Source organism: Talpa occidentalis, unplaced genomic scaffold (assembly GCF_014898055.3).
Source record: "Talpa occidentalis isolate TD23 unplaced genomic scaffold, MPIMG_talOcc4v2.1 talOcc4.8, whole genome shotgun sequence".
Classification (NCBI taxonomy): domain Eukaryota; kingdom Metazoa; phylum Chordata; class Mammalia; order Eulipotyphla; family Talpidae; genus Talpa; species Talpa occidentalis.
The window spans coordinates 12,580,936-12,604,286 of NW_023605194.1; the positions used below are offsets into that span (position 1 = coordinate 12,580,936).

The 23,351-nt window shown below is 46.0% G+C and overlaps 1 protein-coding gene across 1 annotated transcript in view; it reads left to right on the plus strand.

Moving 5' to 3' along the window:
- The first annotated feature begins 2,825 nt into the window (after positions 1-2,825).
- LOC119233656 (guanylate cyclase 2G-like) overlaps positions 2,826-23,351 on the plus strand; it is a 39,299-nt gene continuing 18,773 nt past the window's right edge. The window contains exons 1-12 of the mRNA XM_054690114.1: positions 2,826-3,209; positions 4,925-5,273; positions 6,229-6,338; positions 8,585-8,767; positions 10,193-10,337; positions 11,006-11,141; positions 12,765-12,874; positions 13,534-13,691; positions 15,782-15,919; positions 18,903-18,986; positions 19,751-19,855; positions 20,355-20,426. Of these exons, the coding sequence (XP_054546089.1) occupies positions 2,826-3,209; positions 4,925-5,273; positions 6,229-6,338; positions 8,585-8,767; positions 10,193-10,337; positions 11,006-11,141; positions 12,765-12,874; positions 13,534-13,691; positions 15,782-15,919; positions 18,903-18,986; positions 19,751-19,855; positions 20,355-20,426 (1,974 nt within the window). The remainder of the gene's footprint in view (positions 3,210-4,924; positions 5,274-6,228; positions 6,339-8,584; positions 8,768-10,192; positions 10,338-11,005; positions 11,142-12,764; positions 12,875-13,533; positions 13,692-15,781; positions 15,920-18,902; positions 18,987-19,750; positions 19,856-20,354; positions 20,427-23,351) is intronic.

Here is a 23,351-nt window from a genome sequence, read left to right on the forward strand (position 1 = left end):
TTTTGGTCTTCTTTCGTTGTTATTCGTCCCTCTGAGGTTCTGGCTTTAGGATTCCTTGTAGTATTTTTTGGAGTGGGGGTTTAGTCGCAATGAAATTCCAGAGTTTCTCTTTGTCTGGGAAGGTCCATATTCTTTCTTCATGGAGGAAAGAGAGCTTTGCGGGATAGAGTATTCTTGGTTGGCATCTGTTTTCTTGGAGTCTGTTGACTATGTCCCTCCACTCTCTCCTTGCCCGTAGTGTTTCTTCAGAGAAGTCTGATGTCAGCCTGATTGGTTTTCCTTTGAATGTTATCTGTTTCTTCCCTCTTGTCAGCTTCATTATTTTTTCCTTGTCCTGGATTCTTGGGAGCTTTACTATTATGTGTCTTGCTGTGTTTTTCCTTTTGTCGTGGAAGTTTGGTGTTCTTCTTGCTTCTTGTATATCAATTTTCAGCTCCTTCTTCTCATTTGGGAAGTTCTCTTCAATTATATCCATGAATATTTTCTCTGTTCCTACATCTCTCTCCTCTCCTTCTGGAATTCCTATAACTCTTATATTTCCTTTCCTCATGGAGTCAGATAGTTCCCGAAGTCTTTCTTCATTCTTTTTCCTTCGTACTTCTCTTTCCTTTTCTGTTTTGGTTCTTTTTATTTCTGTGTCTTCAAGATTACTTATTCGTTCTTCCATTTCATCTATTCTGCTTTCATTGCTTTTCCCAGAGTTCTTTAGTTCCTCCATTAATTCTTTGATCTCCTGCATTTCTCTTACTTCCCTCTTTAGGGACTCAATTTCCTTCTTCTGATCTATCACTTTTTTAATCATGGCAATTTTAAATTCTCTTTCTGGAAGGCTCAGAAGTTCTTCCAAGTTGCTGTCGTTGCAATCTGGGGAGTGGTTTTCTTTTTGTGGTGTGCTTCTTTCCTGAGGAGTTTTTAGGTTGCGTGTGGTTCTTCTACTCCCTACTGTCTGTTTTCTAATTTGTCGTATGCGTTGGGACACTGTGTTGCTCGGACTGACTGACATCTTGGGTGAACTTCTCCGCTCCCCTCTGGCTCTTCCAGGAGCCATCTCTGTCTTCTGGGGGAGCTTTCTGCTGGTTTTAGGCAGTTTTTACTGAAGAAATGTCCCTGTTCTCAAATGGCGAAGCGGGATGCAGTCCCTGCGCCTCCGGTTTCAGGCACACTCTTCTGCGCACCCGGTCTGCCCCGGACGTGGGTGCCTGCTCCCTCTGTGGGCTCAGACTGCTGGTCGGAAGGGGCCTGGCGTGGAATAACTTCCCGGCTGGCCACTGGGTCCTCCAGAAACCTTCTGCCCTTTTCAAGCAGACTTAAGAAATGTCCTGTTTTATAGGGTGTTAGTGACTTTTTTTTTTCCTGGTCGCTAGGTGGCGCCAGAGATCTCTCCTATTGTCCTTGGGGGGCTGTTTTTCGCCTCCCCCCACCCCGTGGGACAGAGAACAGAGCGGGAATGGTAGGGTACACCTCAACAGCTTTGGGGTGCTGTGTCTGCCTTGTGCCCCACCGTCGTGGAGAAACCACGCCCCGAATTTTCGTGCCCCGGGTCTCAGTTCAAAGCCCTCAGGTCCAGGACGCGGGCTGTAGCCCAGTTCAGTGGCGCGGGAATGGCGCCTTTTGCACCCGGCTCCCGTGCCTGGGCGCCTGGTTCCTGCTTACTCAGGGAGGGACCTTCACCTCAGTGAGGACCTCCGTGCGTCTCCCCGCAAGCCTAGGTCGTCTCCCCGCAAGCCTAGGTCGCAGGCGCGGGGACCTGGGCAGCCGCGATCCCGGTCTGCACTTGCTTTTCAAGCGCGCCAGGCGCGCCGCGTTTCCCGCGCAGGCTTACCGGCAGCCCGGGCTGTGTGCGCGTCTCCCGGGGTCTTTGTTCTTCTCTAATGGCGCCCGGAGCCGTTCGCTCACCGCCGCGGCGGATCCTGCAGGGTTCGCCTCAGCTCCCGTTCACGGGGTGTGGTGGCTGCAATAGTTCCTTTCCGCTCACAGTCCCGCTTGCTGCGTCGTTTGTTCTTGTTGGTCGTTTTGGTTTGTTGTTTCCTCCTCTCTGCCGGTCGGAGAGTGCCGCCTCTGTGGGCGGGGGAGGGGAGCAGGGTTCTGCGCTTCCCTCCCTTCTAGTCCTCTTTTATGGCCACTTTCTTCTTCGGGCAGTTCGCTGGCGTCACCTGTTTATCTTCCGTGTCCCAGTTCTCACTGGGACCTGCCGCTTTTCCTCCCTATTCACTTTTTTTAATGGGAGATCTTACTCGCAGCGTCTCCTCGCCGCCATGTTGCTCCGCCCCCCTCTTGTAGGGCTTATTTTTACTTAAAGCATTCCCTTTTCTCCTAGATTGCAAGGGCATTAAGACAAAAATAGAAAAATGAAGCTAAGGGAAGAGAAGAAACCCCTCTCCCCACCCATCATTCCCATGGCTCAGGGAGAGCCACTTTTAATGGTTTGTTGTATATATAATCTTTGCTATGCAACTTTGTGTGCTTTTTAAAAACAGCAAAAATGGAGCATGTCCATATAGTTCTACGTGGGCTTCCTTGCATAATACACGGTGACTAATAAACTGTGACTATTTTTCTAGGTCAATTTATGCACATTTGAAATAGCCCTTTTAATGATCACATGGCCCTAGGTCTTCCTTGTCCTGGCCTTTACCTGCAAGCTTGCTGCTTCCAGGTGTGTTAGGACTGACTCTGAAAGGAAAGGTTGCAGTTAATTAACAGAACTGAATACAAAGCAAGCTGTGGTCCTCAGGGAGCTCTACGCTCTCATTTAAGGTCCAGGCATGAGAGGTCAGGAGGCCGAGCCTGTCAGTTCTGTAGTGACCCAGGTGCCTGACACCATCATGGCTCCCAGGACAGGTGCTGAAGCCCCTCTAGCATCTAGGCTATCTTTGGGGGTTGACTCTCGTGCTGCCCCCCCAACACTACTTCTGACCCTGTTTGTCTGTGTGCTGGTGACTTGGCTCGAGGCTGCTAAAATCACTGTGGGGCTGCACGCCCCTTGGAATATCTCGTATCCATTCAGTGTGCAGAGGCTGGGCGCAGGCCTCCAGATTGCCTTGGACAAGATCAATGTGGAACTGGCAGACCTGGGGAACTACAGCTGGGAGTTCACTTATACCAACTCAGCCTGCAGTGCCAAGGAATCTCTGGCTATTTTCACCTACCAGGTCCAGAGAGAACAGATTTCTGCCCTGTTTGGACCAGCTTGTCCAGAAGCAGCAGAGGTAGAGTGTAAAGTCTGCTATAAATTGTGGACTGAGTTCTCACTGTAAAGGGTGGTCTTCAAGATGATGGTGTGAATTTGAATAATCTCTTTTTTTCAAAGTCAGTGATGATTTTTTTTAAGATTAATTTATTTATGCATGGAAGAACCGGAGGGCAGGCCAAAGGTGTGGGGGGTGAGAGGATTCACCAGAGACAGAATGGGGAGCAGAACAGGCATCCCCACTAAAATACATTGCTGAGGGGAGCAGCGGGCAAAACAGGAGAGGTCTGCTGCACCATATGTGGGTCAGCAGCTCCCTGGCTGCATCAAACTCATGTTGCAGTGGCTGGCGATAGATGGATACTGCTGGGACCTTATCATTGTGCTACCAGGGAGGTCTCAGATTTGAATAATCCTTGACAAAGATGACATTAGTATAAGTAATGGTAATGTGGCTCTTGGGTAATATTTCTTTGAGATGTAATTAGACCATGTAACTAGAACAGTTAATAGCCTCTTTAAAGAAAGACTTTCAAATCACTTATTCTGATATACACTAGCAGACTTGTTGATTAGACAGTGCTGTTGGATATAGACTCTTACTGTTCACTCTCATATTGTCAGGTTCAGAAAAATTAAGAAGAAAATGAATGTTTGGTTTTAAATAGAAAAGTAAAACTTATTTGTATCCCCTTGGCGTTTACAATAAATTATTCAGGGATGGCAAAAGTAAGTGGGAGGAATGAACAGGACAGGTTAAAATAAACTGGGACAAGAAAATGAGAGAAGAGAATAATTTGTATTTTTGAGTTAAGGGAATTTCCTGTGCTAACCTCCTTGAGTATCTCATGATCTGGGGGGGGTTTGATGCAAAGATTGGATAGGAAATAACATCACATTTTTCCCTCTCAAAAATTCATGCAACTACCATTATTGGGTACTACACATTTGAATTTGAATCTTGGTGTCTTTGTGTCTCCTGAAATTCCCCATTTATATGCTGCTAGCAGTCTAAAACCTATCCATTCTTCGGAGTCAAGCACAAATGCCTTGTTGTGTTTCTACATCTCTTCACTCTACCCTCCATGTTCCTAATTCCCAAATAAAAAGTAATTTTGTACTTCTCTAAACTTTTATAAATCTGTTTTCTGTAAAGATTGCAGGACATATTTAGGTATATAAAGCTGTTTATACGTAGTAGCTCTTGCAATAGATGATAAGCTCTTTTAAGAGCAAGGTCTCCAAAGTTCTTGTAACTAGTAGACTTTGAAAGGAAAAAAAGGAGAAATGAATAAGGGAAAAAATAAAAAAAGTATAAAAGAGTGAGTAGCTATGGCATCATATTGCTTAAATTCTAACCCTGAGACACAATTTGTTAACCTTCTAACTTACATATCTGTGCTTCTGTGTTTTCATCTATGAAATGGGATAGTGATAATATCTTCAACACAGAAATGATGTAAGAATTGAAATGACATATATAAGCTTTTAGTAGAGTGCTTGACATACTGTAAGCACTCAATCAATACTTGCTGTTGTTATTCTTGTGCTCAGAGGGCTTGCATCCTCAAGTTGGATCCAAGACATTGTCAAAATCCCAGGAGTGCCCAGTTTTGTAAGAGACTATGATGTATGGATTCACTGAATCCAAAGATTATGTCAACACCTTATTAATGAAGTTTGAGATTAGCATAAACTACTTTATGGAAACACATTCTTTTGGTTACTTTCAAGGTTATTGGTTTGCTGGCCTCTGAGTGGAACATCCCTGTGTTTGACTTTGTTGGAAAAACAACAAAGCTGGAGAATGGCTTCCTGTATGACACCTATGTGACACTTGTGCCATGCATGCGGACAGTGGGTGAGGTGCTCCAGAAAAGTCTCCAGTACCTGGGCTGCAAACGCATTGGGGTGTTTGGTAGTCACCATCGGGCTTCTGCCCGGGATGGAGTGGATGGGTTGTGGAGGGTTGTCGAGAATGAACTCAAATCTCATTTCACCATCACTGCCAGTGTGAGGTGTACCAGCAACGAGCCAGCCCTCCTTCAGGAGAGTCTTAGGAGCATGTCATCCACAGCCAGGGGTAAGTAGGAAAGAGTCTCCTGTCATTTCTATTTGGAGAGACAAATAGGAAAAGCAGATTGTTTGCAAAAAACTAAGAACACTTCATTTGTCTCTGGATATAAGAATCAAAGGGAAATGATACAAAATTAATGATAGATAAAAACAATCTCCTTCTTTTTTCAACAAAACTAGATTTTTTTTTTGTCTAAAGTAAAATCCCAGATGCTATAATGTGATGATGAACAGAATAAATTCTGGATGCATCTTCCAGGAAGACTGGGTTGTAGACTTGTATTACTTAGAGCATCGGTTCTTGAGAAAGACCCAGGTTTGAAAATAGTCTCTGACACATTTAGCTGTGTGATCCTAGGCAAGTACCTTAACCTCTCTGTGCCTCAAAATCTGTAAAACCTGAAGACAATCATTCTACATACCTGAAGATTAAATTAAGTCATGTCTGTAAAGTACTTAACATTGTGCCTGGGCATAATAATTGATCAAGATCTGATTACACCAATTTTTGTTGTGGTGGGGGTTTATAAGCCTCCTTTTCTGCTCCCATCCCAACTTGGGAAGTCTGAGTGCTCCCAGTTCTAGATCCTCCATGACTCCGCCTAACTGATGAGTGGCTGATGAGTCACAAGCCAGATCTTTTGTTCTAAGTCAATTAAATGGAGAAACGAGAGCATGGAGGCTGTCTAAAATTTTTTATTTCCACTTGCACTTTGGGAGAGAGCTGCAGTGAAGATCTTGGATGCATGGAGCAAAAGCCACCAGTTTATAGTATGCTGCTCTGGCTCCAGAAGGATGATGCTGAAACTGGTTCAGGAGTTCCTATTCCTAAAGATTGCTCAAGGGAAGAAAACGTTTATGTCTTATTTGGAGTAGCATCAGGTTAGACTTTACAACATATGTGTGTGAGCGCGTTTGTACGTAAGAGTGCAATTGCCTGTCTCTATTTTCTCCTCTTACAGTTATCATCTTAATCTGCAGCTCAGAGGATGCAAATGTTGTTCTGCAGGCTGCCGAGGACCTGGGCTTCAACAATGGGGAATTTGTCTTCATCGTTTTGCAGCACTTGGAGGTGGGTCCATATGACCCCTCAGTGGCCTGGGTAGTTAGAGCTAACGAGTAGGGTCCTCTCTATGCCCAGGATGATATTAGCTCCCTGAATACTCTCTCTGCTCTCTGAGGTGGGCACTCTTGTGTGCTCATCTTAAGATCAGGACAGACTGAGCTGAAAGAACTTAATCCGAGTTCTTTTGCACACTCAGTGAGAGGCTGAGTCAGGCCTTGAACAAACCAGCCGGCCCTAGAGCCTGGTCCTCTGTGCCCCACGGAAGCAAGTACCGGCTGAGGAAGAACTGGCACTCCAACCAGGTAGCTGAGACCTACCCAAAGGACTCCGACACAGTGGACCTCTGTTTCTGGCCTTCTACCACCTCCCTGTGTCCTCTGGGGCCCTAACCAAGGCCAGGAGAGACCAATGCACTGGGCAGGGAGGTCATTCTTAGGTGGTTTGGTTCTTTCAGTAATGACACGAATGTTTAAAATGCCCCATGTATGGGCTACCAGCACAGATTACACGTGTCCCATGCGTCATTGCCCTGGCTAGGTCTCAGGGCGCCACAAGGCAGATATCACAGGCATTACTCATGGGCTTTGCTGCACTTGATCTTTCCAATGGCCTTATAAGCTGGATGTTATTAGCATTGCAACTGACAGATGGAAAAACTGGCACTTAGATCAGTAAGACAACTCACCAAGATGTTAGAGCTCCCTCATGCCATGGCTGGTCTTCCAAACAGGGTTTCTGGGGATTCTGGGCCAAAGAACTGGGACCCAACAGCTCCACCTCATGGTGGGCCCCTGGGTTCAGGCCCTGCTGGGACCACTTGATATATTAAAACTCATTTCAGCTCATGCTACCCCACAGATAGATACTTAAACATTCCTCATTTTACAGGTGAGGAAACTGAGGCCTTGAAAGGTGAAATAACTTGTCTAAGCCCACATGACCAGTGTGAGGGAGTGTTTGGAGAGTTAGTGTTTACCTGCTGCATGACACCGCAGGCTTCCAGACAAAGCCCCTGACATTCAGCTATGGATACACTGTGTAACTTGCCCATTGGTTTTATGTTTTTAAAATGAGTTTGTTTTATACGATTACAGGAAGCTGAAATGGGGCAAAGGGTGTAGAGGAAGATATGTAATGATGTTCCAGGTTTCTTCCAGATTTCTTTTATCTTTATTAGGAAGTGTTTCAGACCCCTCAAAGTGTCTCTGATTTCTATGGCTGTTCAGCTAAACTTCACAACATAGGCCAAAATTTCCAGAATTTTCTACCACCTTTCCTTTTCATTGCTGTCTACCCCTTTCTCTTCACCTGTCCTCTCACCACTGCCTTTAGACCACGAGAAGAGCAGAGCATGGCCTGGGTCTTGGTGTGGAAGCCTTGACAACCCCCTGCTTGCTTTCTCCCAAAACCTTGATGATCAGATTAAAATTGGTTTGTAGAGGCAGAAAGAATATAAAGCTAGACTCTGCCACACAATGTCCATGCAACTGAATTCATGTTGCTTTAAAGAGTAGCAGAAATCTGTCCTATAAAAGTGTTCCTGATACAGGAAAAACCAGGCTGCAGATGAGCAGTATCATGATACATGGAAGTTAAATGTGCATGTGTGTGTGCACAGCTCTCTGTGTGTCGAGAACATCTGTGCACCTCACAGAGTGAGTGGGAGGGAGAACAGAGAAATTGGGGAAGAAACTACTGTCCTTCCAGATCTACCTAGAGTGAGTTGGTATTGCTTTCACAATAGCGATAGTATAAATAATGCTGATAACAACAAGCCATGTAAGCCACGAGCAGAAATAAAGAAGCACAGTCCTAAGTTTCTCAAGTTTTCACCGCCAACTGTTCAAAGTGAGATTTCTGCCTCTGTGCCGTTTAACACCCCAGAGGGGTTTTTATTAACTTATTTTTGGGGGCTTCCTTCTCACTGCTTCAGTGCGGAGCTGGCAAGGTGGGCCTCCCAGGGTGATCATGTTTCTGAGGATCAGAATGTAGTGATTCAAATATGACATTGACTTTATGCAGCTGCATTGCGCAGGTCATTGCCTCCAGAATGGCCACGTTTGCTTCCTGCCTTTAGCACGGTTTTTTTTTTTTTAAACAGTATTATAGCAATTTTAATTGCTGTAGTAGTTTTTAAAAAATATTAATGTTCATTATATTTTTTATTTTATTTTTAAATTTATTTAAATCTTTTAAAATTATTTTATATATTTTTTTACGTCCTTCTTCATTTTCATACACTGTATGCTTAGGACAGTTTTTGGAAGGACGCATTGACAAGTCAGAGGGTGACACGCTTCCCCAAGGTCTATGAGTCGGTGCTGCTCATCGCCCTCAGCACCCATGGAGAAGGCCCCGGAGAAAAATTCAGGACAGAAGTCTACCGAAGACTGCGGCAGCCGCCCTTCCACAGCGCCATCTCCAACGAGCGGCAGGTGTGACGCCCCACATCTCTGAGGATCTTTGTGGTGGGCTTTTTATAGCTCGCCCTTTTATTTCCCCTCTTCCTTTTCCAGTCTCTCTCTCTCTCTCTCTCACTCTCTCTCTCTCACACACAGACACACATGCACACATACTCCTCCTCCTCATCCACAGCCCCAAATAAACAGCTGTCTTGTGAAATCGGCACCCCAGTACCACCGGCACTTCAGTACAAGCAGAGGTCACTAGAGGAGAGGCCACATGAACTTTGGAGCCAGACACCTGGGTGTCTACCCTAGTTCTGCTGTTTACTAACTCTAGGACTTGAGAACTGCTCGGTCCCCTGCCCCTCAGTGTCTTCACCTGTAAAATGGGGACTGATGTGACATCTGCCTCCCAGGCCGTGGCTTTGAATATCCAATGACTAGAACAAATATCGAATTTAGCAGGAATGTCTCATCATGGAAGTAGCAGAACAAACTCCAGCAGATACCCAGACCATGGTAATTTCCTCTTCCCTGAGGATGCCAAGGACAAGATTACAAATGCATGTCAGCGTGCAGCTCCAATAGCCCAGGGGCAGCAGGTGTCTGGCACAGGGGGAAGACAATGTGGAGGCAGACCCTGGGCGAGTGGTGACCCCAGTCTCTGTGGGCTGATGGGACAGGGCGTTGAGATGTTGGCACAGAGAAACCCTGGGCCCTGGGGCAGGGCTGGTGCTCTTCCCATGTGGGGGACCCCTGAGTCAAAGATAAACACAGGCCACTGGCCACAGGACTTTCCTTTGAAGGAGGGGCTGATTGTGAACCCCAACATCAAACAAAGATGATCAATCCCCAACCAATATTTGGGGAGTCGTCTACTGTGTGTCTGCTCTGTGCAAGGAGAACCGGGCTGATCAATCCCCAACCAATATTTGGGGAGTCGTCTACTGCGTGTCTGCCTTGTGCAAGGAGAACCGGGCTGAGCACGTGGCAGGCACCTGTGTTTTGTTGATTAAATGAATAGAAAAGAACAAGTGCCAAAGACCTGCTGTGTGCCAGGTAGAGTGCTGGGTAGCACACCTGTTCTGTCTCTTGTAACAATCCCTATCTCCACCATGACAGTGGCTTTAACTCCATTTTATAAACAAGCGAGCTGAGATTCAGGGGGGTCAAGGTGCTTTACCCCAACTGTGTAGCCGGGCCAACCTCTTTGAGTAAACCATGTTCCCTCCTGACTCCGGCCCAAGGGTGGTCCCTGACCTGAGGGATCATGTGGTCTCACTGGGAAAACATGGCCTCCAGAGGGAAAATGTAGACTGATATGTTTGTGCTCAGATCGGCACCTGGAGGGTCGGTGCACCTGCACTGTGGGCTCCATTAAGAGGAGGGGGTCGGCCCCTCCTCGCTCAGCCTCAGGAGGCTTTTCCAGCCCTTCACTTATCTCCCTCCCTGAAGGTGAGCCCCTACTCGGCCTACCTTCACGACGCGGCCCTCCTTTACGCTCAGATGGTGAAGGACATGCTTGGAGCCGGGAGAGATTTCCGGGATGGGCGGCAGCTGGTCAGCACCCTGAAAGCTTCCAATCGGACAGTATTGTGGGGTGAGTGGCTTGATGACTGCTGGGTGTTCTGATCTCAGGCCTGTGGCTCCTGCCCCTGGTGCTTTGTGATGTTGGGGTGCCATGAAAGGCCTCTTTGGAGACTCACAATGAGCAGCAAGTCCTCTTCTCCTAGATATCCATCTTCCCCTGGGGTGGTTGAGGTTAAACCTGCCCAGGAGCATGAAGGGTTGGGGTGAGGAGGGTGGTAGGAGCTGGAAGGAGGCACCTGTCTCCAGCCCCAGCCAATTGCTACCTTGTGGTCTTTGGGCCTTCATTTGTCACATCTAATTGATGTGACAAAATTAATTAGAAATTGCTCAGCCCTATTTTTCTTCCTAGTGCTAGGTGACCGTCCCCAGCATCAGCCTAACAGAACACAGTTGCCCACCCAAAGAAGCCCCTGGGCCTCAAAGCGGTGCCATCTCAGATTGATCTTCTTTTCACTATCTTCCTTACTCTCAGATTCCATGAAACCACAAAACCTCACAGCTGGTTTTGGGTAGTGGCCAGAGAGAGGTGCTGCTGAGGAAGGGGGTGCTGTCAGGGATGGGGGTGCTGCTGGGGAGGCACCTCCCTGGGAGGGGTTCTGTTGTCTGCAGTCTGGCATTTTCAGCCACATACATAGGCCCCCTTTGTCTCCTTGCCTGTGCAATCTCTTCTCTTTCCAGGAGTCACTGGCCCGGTGTTTGTGGACTACCAGGGAGAACGGTGCATGGATTACTTTGTCTATGCTCTACAGAAATCTGGAAACAGGTCCCTCTTTCTTCCTTTTCTTCAATATGACAGCTCTCAGAAAGCAATCAGGTACCAGTGGGACACTTCTTTGAGTTTAGATCATGTTCTAGGGAGAGGTCTGAGAGGAGAGGGATGGGTAGGGGTCCAGCTGCTAGAATCCACCACTTGTCTGGGGCTCCTTGAACTCAAAGGGATGGACTCTGGGCCTCTAAGTGATCTTACACTTGATTGTGGGTGTGACTGGGCCACTGCAGATTCCCCTGTAGAACATAGCACCCCCTGCCTGCACCCCTGAGGGACACTGGCCTCCTTTAATGTCCTAGGCAGGCAGGTCCCCCCGGCCCAAAGTCTTAGAGGAGGCTGCAGAGGGGGTGATAGAGACAGCATCCCCTTCAGGGTCAGGTCCGCACTCAGGGAAACCTGCTCACCCAGATGGCTCAATTCCAGCACAGAACAGAATGTGGGTGCTAGGTGTGGGCCTGGGCTCCAGTATCCAGGAGTCTCTGGAAAAACCTTTGTTTCTGTCCTCTCAGCTACAAATCAATGGGAAAATTAAAAAATAAAAAACAAAAACCTAAAACAATTCATTTTCTATTTACCCCCACAGCCATCCTTCCCAGTCCAGATTTGGTTTGATATTTTTTTCACCGCTATGCTTATGGAATTTTTAGTGTACGAAAGAGGTTGGCCAAGGAAATAAAACAACCGTGGCAGGCCAGGTTGTCAGCATTGTAGGGATAGGCAGAGGAGGGTGATGTTTCGGACTGTGAATTGTCAGGATGATCATAGCAACATCTGTCCGTATCGAACATGAGAGAAAATCCCAGTGACCCAGTTGGCAAATCAGCAACATGGTTTATATCAAAAGATGAGTCAATTGTTCTACCTGGCAAAAGATATACTGCTCTTCCGGCAATTAGACTCCTTCAAGGCTGGGTTTATTTTTTTTTTTTTTAAAGATTTATTTATTTATTTATTTACTTACTTACTTACTTATTTATTTATTTATTTATTTATTTATTTATTTATTTATTTATTTATTTATTTATTTATACAAGCACTGGGTACAGTCAGAAGCGCGGGAGGGTGAGAGAATTCACCAGAGCCAGAGCGGGGAGCAGAGCAGGCAGAAGGACCGAAGTACACTGCTGAGGGGAGCAGCGGGCGGCAGGAGAGGTCTGCACGCCATGTGGGACCCTCCTCCGGTGGCCGGGGAGCAGCCGGGGATCGAAACGGCGCTGCAGAGGCTGCGGGCAGCTTCGCAACCCAGCGCTCAACCGCTGCGCCACTGGGGAGGCCCCAAGGCTGGGGTTTAAAGAGTAGAAAAGAGCTGGGAAAATTGGCTGGGCCGGCACAAATTTGAACAAAGGAACTGAGAACTGTCTTTTTTTTTTTTTTTGCAAGTGACTGTTTCAGTTGTCTCTGCTATACCTGAAATAGAAACAAGTAAAATAAATCCAGAGGGCACTAACTTTTATTTATTTATTTATTTTTAAAGATTAATTAATTTATTAATGTATACAAGAACCCGGGTACAGGCCAGAGGTGCGGGAGGCTAAGAGGATTCACCAGAGACAGAGCGGGGAACAGAACAGTCAGACTGACTGAAAACACCGCTGAGGGGAGCAGCAGGCGGGACAGGAGAGGTCTACAGCACCAGCACTAACTTTTAATGGCCCTTTTATTCCAAAGGCCCATAAGGGATTTCTCCAATATTACCTGGCTCCATGGCTCCCTTCTTGAAGACAGACTTGGCTGTGGGTTTGACAGCGAGATCTGTGCATCTGTGCCTATGTTCACAGGTCAGTATGGCTACTTGGAGAAGGCAGTGGGAAAGAATTCTCCACAGCAACATTTTTCACCAGCGGCAGCAGCAGTGACATCTGGGGCTGGATCTTGTGTGTGTGTGTGTAGGGGGAGCAGGATGTCCTGTGCATTGTCCAGTAGCTTTAACAACCAAAAATGCATCCAGATAGTGCCAAATATCCCCCAGGGAGGCAACACCCCTGCCTCTCCTGTAGAGAGCCTCTGTTCTCCAGAAAACTGGCTTCTGAGATTTGTCTCCGGAAGTCATTTCTACAGAGGTAGAAAGAGTCTGGACAAGGAGTGCTGTCTGTGGTTAGGAGCCAAGGCTTAGAATTAGATGCCTGGACCTGAGAACAGCTCTGAGGACAGCACATAGTAGCTGTTTAATAAAAATTAGTTGTGTTTTAGAAATTATTAGGATGATTTCTCTACAACAGAAGTTTGTGTGTGAAGGGGAGGTAAGTGCAGTAGCTATAGGAAGCAGAACATTGATCAGGAAAGGATTCCTGGGAGAGAGAAGTCTGAGTAGACCAGTGGCCTCAAGCTGGACCCACATGCAGCAGTCTAAGGGCCCTGCTGGCCAGGGCAGGTGGGGGCCAGTGTGGGCTCTCTCTGTGCCTGGGCAGCCCGTATAATCCTGGTCTCTGCCCTCCAGATGTGGCTGCTGTGATGCTCGCCATAGCCCTCCTGGTTCCTGTGCTGGGAGCCGTCATCATAGGTGTGACTTTAAGGACGCAGAAGGGAAAACTACAGAGGCAAAATAAAGACATCTGGTGGCAAATCAATTACAGTGACATCACCTTTCTGCCCCAGGTGAGGTCTCAGGTGGCCTGCTCCTTGCTGGCCATCTGCAGAAGGGACCCTTATGCAGGTGCTCATCGGAGCAGGAGACTGGCTCATGGAAGTGAGAACTTTACAAGGAGTCTCAAGCCCTGAGTTCTGGTTTTGAACCTGTCCCTCCCTTGCTGATTGTCTCTGGGAATGTCATTTCTGGGTTTCATTAAAAGTGACCAGATGTTCTCTATGATGCCCGTCAGTCTTTTCCCATGTTGGTGCAGAATCCTTAGATGTTAAATGTTAACATTGCCTCCCAGGGAGCATTTGGTTATTTTCAAAGCCACACTAATACAACAGGGTTCATTTACCCAACACACGTCTTGCACATTTTCTGTAGGCTTAGCAAGCGTATAGGTGCCAGGCGTGGGGATACCTCACAAATGAGTTTCCTTGAGGGAGGCCAACCATTGAGGCAAAGTGAGGCAGAAGCTGTGCAGGAGAGACTGAATATCTGGGCAGGATGAAGTCTTCAGAGAGGAGGTGACATTTTCGAAATATGGGTTGATTGAGGGTAAGCAGGGCAGAAGTAATACAGGGATGTCAGCTTGTAGGCTGGGAGGCATGGTGACTCATATAAGCATGATATCTGATAAGCACATAATACACCATTTCAAACAATATGGTGTTGGCTGTCCTTTTGGCCTATTTTAACTTGGCATTTGAAGGTCCTTTCTTTCCTTTTTTATTTTTTATTTTTGTTATTAATATTAAGCAGTGTAATCTTTGCAAGCATATCAGAAGTGCTAGTAAGAAATGCTCTTTACAATAGAAAATAACCTTGGGTTTCTAGATTTCACTGAGGAAAGTGACTTAAGAGTGAATTTTACTTTCACGTCAATATATAAAAAGCACAACTGATATCAATTTTATTATTTTTTTAAAATTTTGTTTTAAAGATCAGTCATTCCAGAATTTCAGGTAATACGTGTGCGGGAGCACATGCTACTCAAGATATTAAGAGAAATACAAGGTATATGATCTCTTGTTGAGTCAGAATCTAAGGACATGAACAAAGGTATGGATCTGAAACATTTCAAAGCAAAAGAAAAGTATTTGAGGGTGTGTTGCTTTTTTTAGAAGCACTAAATTTAGACCAAAGGAAAGAGGTTTGTTCTAATGGACATTTTACTCCTTATAAAGATCAGGGATGCAATATGGGCCAGAAGCAACATTCTTCTCATGTTATGTGTATTCTATGCTGTTATATTAGCTTTGTTTTTAAAATTGTAGTTGTGGTATTAGTTTTTCTTTTAATGGCATCCTTGCATATAGCATTTGTTCAAAAAATGAGCTATCACTTAAAAAAGGAGACTTGAGGGCCTCCCCTGGGGGCGCAGCAGTTGAGCGCTGGGCTGCGAGGCTGCCCACAGCCTCTGCAGCGCCGGTTCGTTCCCCGGCTGCCGGCGAGGGTCCCACAAAAAAAAAAAAAAGACTTCACAGGTAGCAGGCTGGGGAGTTTGGGGGGCTTTAACTTGCTAGGACCAGGAGATTGGGGTTCATTAATGGCTCACTTTCAAATGTCCCTGTGGACTTGGGGGGCTCACTGGCCTGGTCACGGGGTGAGTTTGGTGGGAAAGACTCCTCAGTTCTCCTCCTCCCTTTTCAACGAAAGCATCTCTGCTTTGAAGGACTTGGTTTATGCATTCAGGTTCCAGGTAAGACTTTCCTTACCCAGGGTAAGGCAATATGGGGTCCCTCTGCTTTCACAGCATTCTCTAGGTGTTGGGGAGGTCCTGGGGGTATTTATTACACAAGGAGGTGACATGGTTACATGTCCATTTAGGAAAGCCATCTGACCTTCGGTCACATGTCCTAAAAACTTGAATTTAGGTGGTCTGACCCCAGAGCCTTCCCTCTTAGCCATTGCACTGTCTGTGGAACAGATGCAGGAGTGACCCCTGGAGAGTAGACACACGCTTTGGGCCATAGAGATCAGGGTCTCAGTCCTGACTGTCCCATTTATGACTGGGTGCTCTTGGCACTCTTTTACTTCACCTGTAAAATGCAGGTCTCTTCCGGTCTTGGCCCTGCCCCTGAGCACTACCAAATTGTGTCCCATTTTGCAGGCATCCCAAAGGAGCACCCCTGTGTCGAGAGGGAACAGTAGTAGCTCGTCGAGTGTAATGGTGTCCGGGGATATCAGCTCCTTCGTCAAGAGCCGACAAGAAGGAGAGCTCTTTTATGCCCCAGTAGGGCTTTACCAGGTATGTTGAGGGCAAGATGGCTTCTTGTAGGACTGTGGGTGTTTCTGTCCCACTCTCTGCATGACCTTTGTCTTAGACAGGGCATTCTGAATAGGGAGACATTCTCCAAGTGAGAGTCAAGGTAGTCCTGTGACACCAGGCTGGTGTTTCTCAAGTTTCAATGAACACATGAGTCACCCAGAGGTTGTATTAAAATGCAGGCTCTAGTTCAGTAGATCTGGGGTAGGGCCTGAGACTCTGCATTTCCCCTAAGAAACTCCCAGATGATTCCTAAACTGGCTTCCAGTTTAGACTCAGCTCTGTCCAATATGACTTTCTGGGGGTGGACATATTCTGTACCTCCAAAATAGTGGTCTCATGTGACCATTAAACATTAATGTGAATGAGAAACTGAATTTTTTTTTTTTAAAGATTTATTTTTTTGGGGGGTGAAAGGATTCACCAGAGACAGAATGGGGAACAGAATAGGCAGATTGACTGAAATACACTGCTGAGGGGAGCAGTGGGTGAGTCAGGAGAGGCCTACTGTGCCATGTGGGTCAGCTCCCTGGCGGGCTGGGGACAAAACACGTGCTGCAGTGGCTGTGGACAGCCCTGTAGGTTGTGTCTTAACCCCTTGCGCCACTAGGGAGGCCCCATGGGAAACTGAATTTTAAACTTGGTATAATTTCTCAGTAATTAAATTTATGTAGCCCCACAGAGCCAATGCCGACCTCATTGGATGGTCAACATGAGTGGGTTTTTGCATGATTGGCACTTTGGATCTGATGAATCAGTTGTGACTAGATGCTTTTACAGTGTAAACAGTGGAAGCTGTTGAATCCTACAGCACAATCCCTGCCTGCCCTTTCTCATACCATACCCTAGACCATTAGGGCTGCCTACACTTAGCAATGCTTCAGAAATTCAAGTCCCCTGGGGAAAATTATTATGTAAAGGAAAAAAATCATCTATCTTCATTCTGTAATATTCCAGAGAGTAGGGGCAGAAAGTTCCAAGTAAGACAAGAATTATTCCTCACTCTAAGTTGGGTTGGGCAAAGACTGGCACCAAGTCATTCCCTTTGCAACTGAAATTATTTTTCTTCTATTTACTTCAGTTTTGAAGCCACAAAAACCTCCTGGGATATTACCACTCATAAAATCCTAAGTCCACCTTTCTACAAAACCATACATTATGGTCAACTAGCTATTTGGAGACAGAAGCCAACAAGCCATAGTATATCATTGTTAGTTAATCTTCCTAAAATTGCTTCTGCTTCCCTCCTTCAGACACCTTTGCCAAGTTCCCCACATCTGTTGTCTGCATGGTAGTGTCCAAACTCTTTTTTTTTTTTAAGATTTATTTAAAATCTTAAATGCATACAAGAACTGGGGTATAGGCCAGGTGTGTGGGAGGGTGAGAGGATTCACCAGAGACAGAACAGGGAACAGAACAGGCAGACTGACTGAAACACACTGCTGAGGGGAGCAGCTGGCGAGACAGGAGATGTTTGTCCCACCATGTGGGTATCTCGCCGGCTAGCCAGGATTGAACCTGCGCTGCAGAGGCTGCAGACAGCTTCACAGTGCTGTGCTCAATTGCCTGCGCCAGCAGGGGAAGCCCTAGTGTCCAAACTCTTTAACAAGGGACTCAAAACTCTCTACTGCCTAGCTCCAACCTACTTTCAGAAACTTAATTTTTCCTGGCCTAAATCCTACATTCATCCACTCGGTCTTGCTGACGAGACCATGAATATTTCACTTGCATATGGTGCCATGCCTGTTGCCTCTTTCCACACCCCATCTGGAACCTTCTTATTCAAGGTTTAGCTAAAGGGTCACCTCCTCCAAGAAGCCTTTCCTTCATCCCATGGTCATCACTTCCTGCTTGGCACTCCCAACACAGCCTGTGTCCTCTGCAATTAAACCCCAAAAAAAGTGGCAGCTCACGGGTTGACATATAACTTGTGCTGATGTTCACCTTCTCTTTTGTTCATGGTCTAGCTCTACTTCTATTTTTTTTTTTTAAATTTTTAAGGTTTGTTCGTGCATACAAGAACTGGGATACAGGCCAGATGTGCGGGAGGGTGAAAGGAAAGGATTTACCAGAGACAGAGTGGGGAACAGAACAGGCAGACTGACTGGAATACACTGCTGAGGGGAGCAGCAGGCGAGACAGGAGAGGTCAGCCGTGCCATGTAGGTATCTCCACAGCAGGCCAGGATCAAACCTGTACTGCAGAGGCTGAGGACAGCTTCACAGCACTGTGCTCAACAGCCTGTGCCACCAGGGAGGCCCTTTTCTTCTATGTTTTTGTGCTTAGTGATTAAGTGACTCTCTAAAAGCAGGCTCAGTAAGTAACAACAAGTAGATAGGCCTCTCAGTGAAGACTCGTGCAGGGCAATGGGTTAACTATGTTACATATGTAATTCATTTATCCTTGCGATAACCCTAAGAGATAGGCATGATGTGTAATCTCCATTGTACAGATGAAGAAAAGGAGGCTTAGGGAAATGAAATCTCTTGCTTAAGATTATGTAGGTAGGAAGTGGTAAAAATGGACTTTGAGACATGTCTCTGACTCCAGATTTACCCTTATGACCTCAGCTCACTATTATCCTAAAGGATAATGGGACATTACTGTATAATTGAGACAGTGTAGACTTGGAATCAGGTGTTCAAATTCTGGCTATACTACCTACGAATATATGACGCTGGACACATTACCTAATCTCAGTAATTCCACCTGGAAATGTGCTAATCACACCTACGTAGCAGTCACGGTGCCTGCGAACTGAGAGCTGTCATGTTAAGCAGTAACTCAGTGCCTGGCTGGAGCACTGTGCTGCCCCAGGGCCGATGGGGGCAGTGAGGAGCCTGGTGATCCCTTTCAAAGGTGAATTTCTTGCCAGTCTTCCTGCTCCTCTTCCTGGCTCTTTCTGAGTAGGGCTTTTTCTGAATCATTCTGGGTTAAGAATATTCCACTTTGTCTCTGCTTCCAGGGAACCCTTGTGGCTATTCGCTATGTTGGTGACCAAGCAGAAGCCTGGGTTAGGAAGCCATCTGTGCTGCACGAAATCCGATTGGTGAGGTCCCCGCCCCTGGGAGGAGACAAAGTGGGGTTGCCCTCTGCCAACTCCCGGTCCCTACCTGCAAGGAGTGGCCCTCACCCACAAAGAACAGTTGGGAGGCTGCTGGCTTTACCTTGATCCTCCCTTTTCTTTCTCCACTCCCGTCACACCCCCTTCCTCGCCCCCCCCCCCCACACACACATACTGACAGCCCAGACTTTAAACCTGAGATTCTTTGGTTTGACTCAGGCACCTGAAGCCTGGCATTCCCCCAACTGTGCTTTTTTCTTTAAATTCTTCACGACCTTATTCTGGTTCCTCATCCTTTGTGCCTATGTTGGCTGTTCACCTGCCTTGAACCTGGCCCTGGGAGGGAGTCAGGTTCATCGTGTGTGACTTCTTGCTCCAGACCTACACACTGTCCTGGCCCCTACACTGGCACTGACACCAGGAAGCAGGGTGGGTATGTTTACTGTGACGTGGTTTTTAGTTAATCCCCATGGCGGAGAACTTTGGTCATCCCTTGGGTTTATTTGCTGAATGTACCGGTAAATACAATCTAGAGGTACCTGCCTCCCAGTCTTGCCGTTAATACGTTGTATGATCTTCAATGTGTTACAGTACCTCTTGGTCATCAGTTTATGCAGCTGTAAAATGGAATCAGTCACACATTTTCTTTTGCAGGGTCTCTGTGAGAATTGATTGAAAGTGTGTAAAGCTGCATGCTGGTACAGAAGACATAAAATAATGAGAGCTACTATTACCATTATCCTTTTCAGATGTATGAACTAAGGCATGAAAACATTGTTCCCTTCTTTGGTGTTTGCACAGAACCACCCAATATCTGCATTGTCAGCCAGTATTGCAAAAAAGGGAGTCTTAAGGTAAGTGAAATGCTGAAGCTCACCTCAGGTTTGATGAATGACAGGTAACAGAGACCCTTATTAGTGACTTTCCCTCGTAATCCGAAGAGAGTTCCTTTCTGGACTAATTGCAAGATCTGGATTATCTTGTTGGGCTGCCTGTTGGGGATCAAATTAACAGTGGGGTTGCCAAATGTCAGCTTTCCTTTGTTCTGAGTGCAAACAATCTGAGCTGGGCTTCATGTGCTAAGATGTCACAAGTACATTTGACCTACATTCCGAGGCCCACCCTCGACCCTGGTATGTAACCATGAGCTTTATGTCAGTAATAGTCTCAATATTGAGTCAGGTTATGTATCTTCTGGAAGACTTCCAGTTGCTAATCTAAGAGTTCGTTGTCTCAGGTTGTATTTGTTCTGGCTAAAATTCACCCAACGGATTAGAATCAAATCCATTTAACTCGTGAAGCTCACTCTTCTCAAGTTAATAACTGGTGATGTTTTGGATAACTGTTTTTCAGGATGTTTTGAGAAACTCAGATACTGAAATGGACTGGATATTCAAACTCTCATTTGCATATGATATAGTCAATGTGAGTATAACATAAGCTTATTCGAGGACAAATACCATGGTGTTTATGAGTTGTTCTGTATCTTGGATTAAAGTAAATGAAATCTTTCCTGAATATTTGGTTCCTTCTGAGATCTCCTCTTCAAACAAAAATGATTCCACTTCAATCAGATTTTCCATTTTTTTCTTCCCTCCCTGATCTTAAGTATTGATAAACACCAAAAGAGTAAAGTATTTTACACTGAAGTTGAAAGGGATGCTAGGTTTACCCAGCAGGAAAGAGCAGGGTGTTTACATTTCATGGTGGAAAATTTTAGCGCAAAGAAAGTCTAATTACTAGCCCATGAAGTGAACTGAGGCCTGGTGGGTGTGAGGGGTGGGGGGATCCCTAAGACTCCCTTCCTTTTCCTCAATCTCTGATTCCTGATCCCCCCAAAATGGGGATTAAAGACAATGACAAACTGTTGATCTAAAAGGTAGACTAAGGATGCAGATCTGAGAAGGGATATGTATATGTACACACACACACATACATACATACATACATACATACATACATACATACATACATACAGGTAGAATCTATTTTTGACAAAGAGGGATGTTGTGGCTGCAAAGAAGAGTAATAATAATAGCTGAAATTCTTTACTTTGGCTCAAATACTTTGTAGCACTTTGTATAATTTGATTTACTTAATTCTCATGACAAAATCTGAGGTAAGCCTCTTCTCATCCCTGCTTCTCTGAGGGGAGACAAGTCAGGTGGGGATGTCAGTGTGGTCCAGCATTTTTTAGGCTCTCCTGGCCCTGAGCTAAAACCCAGATGCTCCTTCTAAATCACTGCCTTTGCTTTTACCATCCAAGGGAGTCAAGTTCATGGGGCTGGGTCCAGGTGAAGAAGCCCCTCAGTCTGACACGTGGGCAGCAGGGCAAGTGCTGGTCACCCTCCGTCAGTCAACCACAACTCCTCTGGGCAAGACCTTGTCTTGGCTTTGTGAAGGACACAAGGGGAAGCTAAGCTCTGTCCCCTGGAGTTCAGGGCAGGTGCCTCAGTGAGTGACTGGGGCATTACCTCCTCTTTCTGCACCTCAGCCTCCATCTTGGTTTAATGAATGAGATTGGTCTGATTAACATCAAAGACCTTTCTCCCTCAAGGATTTGATTGCGTTTTGTTTCTAAGTTTGCTGAGTCTTTTTTTCCTTAAGATTTGTTTATTTATGCATAAAAGAGTTGGGGTGTAGGCCAGAGGTGTGGGGAGGTGATCAGAGGATTCACTAGAGACAGAGTGGGGAACAGAACAGGCAGATCAACTGAAATACACTGTTGAGGGGAGCAGCGGGCAAGACAAGAGAGGTCTCCTGTGCCATGTGGGTCAGCTCCCTGCCCGGGGATCAAATTTGAGGGGCAGTGACTGCCGATAACTTCATAGTGCTGAGACGTAACTCCTTGAAACACCAGGGAGGCCCACTTTATTGAGTCTTAATGGCTTTATGTGAATTATTTCCTAGTCTTAGTGGGAAGCAGTGGATAGTTACCAATTAAGGTTGACAAACAGAAACTCTGGTGCTTGGGTCTCCGTGGACAGCCCTGACCCCTTGCTATTATTATCTCATAAGTTGCCTTGAGGGTCTGAACCCTGGCCCTGCTGGGTACTGACCAGTGACCTCAACTACCCTGGGCCTCAGGTCCCTGTGTGAAAAATAAAAACAATAGTAGGACCCATCTCACAGGAGTGATATGAGGACTGACGCTTGTAAAATGCTTGGCTCCCAGCCTACTGCATAACATTTTCTTATTTAGTTCCCCCAACAATCCTTGCTATAAGTCTGCACTGACAAAAATGGCAGCCGCCACTTACATACAACTACCGAACACTGGCCATGAGACCCTTCCAGGCTGAGACAAGCTAGATGTGACACTGGATTTGAAAGGCTTAGTAAAAAAGAAATTAAAATATCTCATGAATATTTTTGTGATTACATTTTGGAATGCTAAGATCTTGAACACATTGGGTTAAATAAAATATATCATTAAAAATGAGTTTTACCTGTTTACAAAATTGAAAGGTATGTATGCATGTGGCCTGTATTATGTTTCCATTGGACAATGATCTTCTTCATTAGAAGTTAAGTCCGTTATTAATTTGTCTTGAGCTACAGTCTTTTTTTTTTTAAAGATCCATTTATTTAAACATACAAGAGCTGGGGTATAGGCCAGAGGTGTGGGGGGTGAGAGGATTCACCAGAGACAGAGTAGGGAGCAGAACAGGTAGACTGACTAAAACACACTGCTGAGGGAGCAGTGGGCGAGACAGGAGAGGTCTGCTGCGCCATGTGGGTTTCTCTCTGGCTGTCTGGGGATCGAACTCATGCTGCAGAGGCTGTGGATTATTTCATTGTGCGGTGCTTAACCCCTTGCTCCACCAGGGAGGCCCTTGAACGACAGTCTTCATATATTAATAGCTACTCAGTTTTTAGGAGGATAACGATGAGCTTTAGCAAAGTGAAGAAAGCTGCCCACTTGATCTGGGGCAGCCTGGGGTTTGGACTCCTTTGTTTCTATTGCCTGAGTTCTTGCCTCCCTGCCACATATCCTCCTGCCAATCACCATGGAGCACAGATGTGGGATCAGGAAAATCAATGTAACCAGCCAATTGGCAGTGATGAAATTGCTAAAAGCTCGTGTAATCTTGAGCTTACATCACAAAACTCTCAGAGTTCTGTTTGTGATAATGTTTTCTGTCATATATTTCTATCAGACAAAAAGACAAGAATAAAAAGAGGTGTGCCATCTCTTAGAAAGGGTTACATACCCACATTGGGGTCTTTGGCACCCTGGTAGAGTGAGTGCCCATAGTCCCCAGCTGTCAGGAATGAGCCGCAGCCACCAGAATCAAAAACGTCTCATGTTTGGGGCAGGCCTGGCATTAGCCATGGCAGGGACAGTCG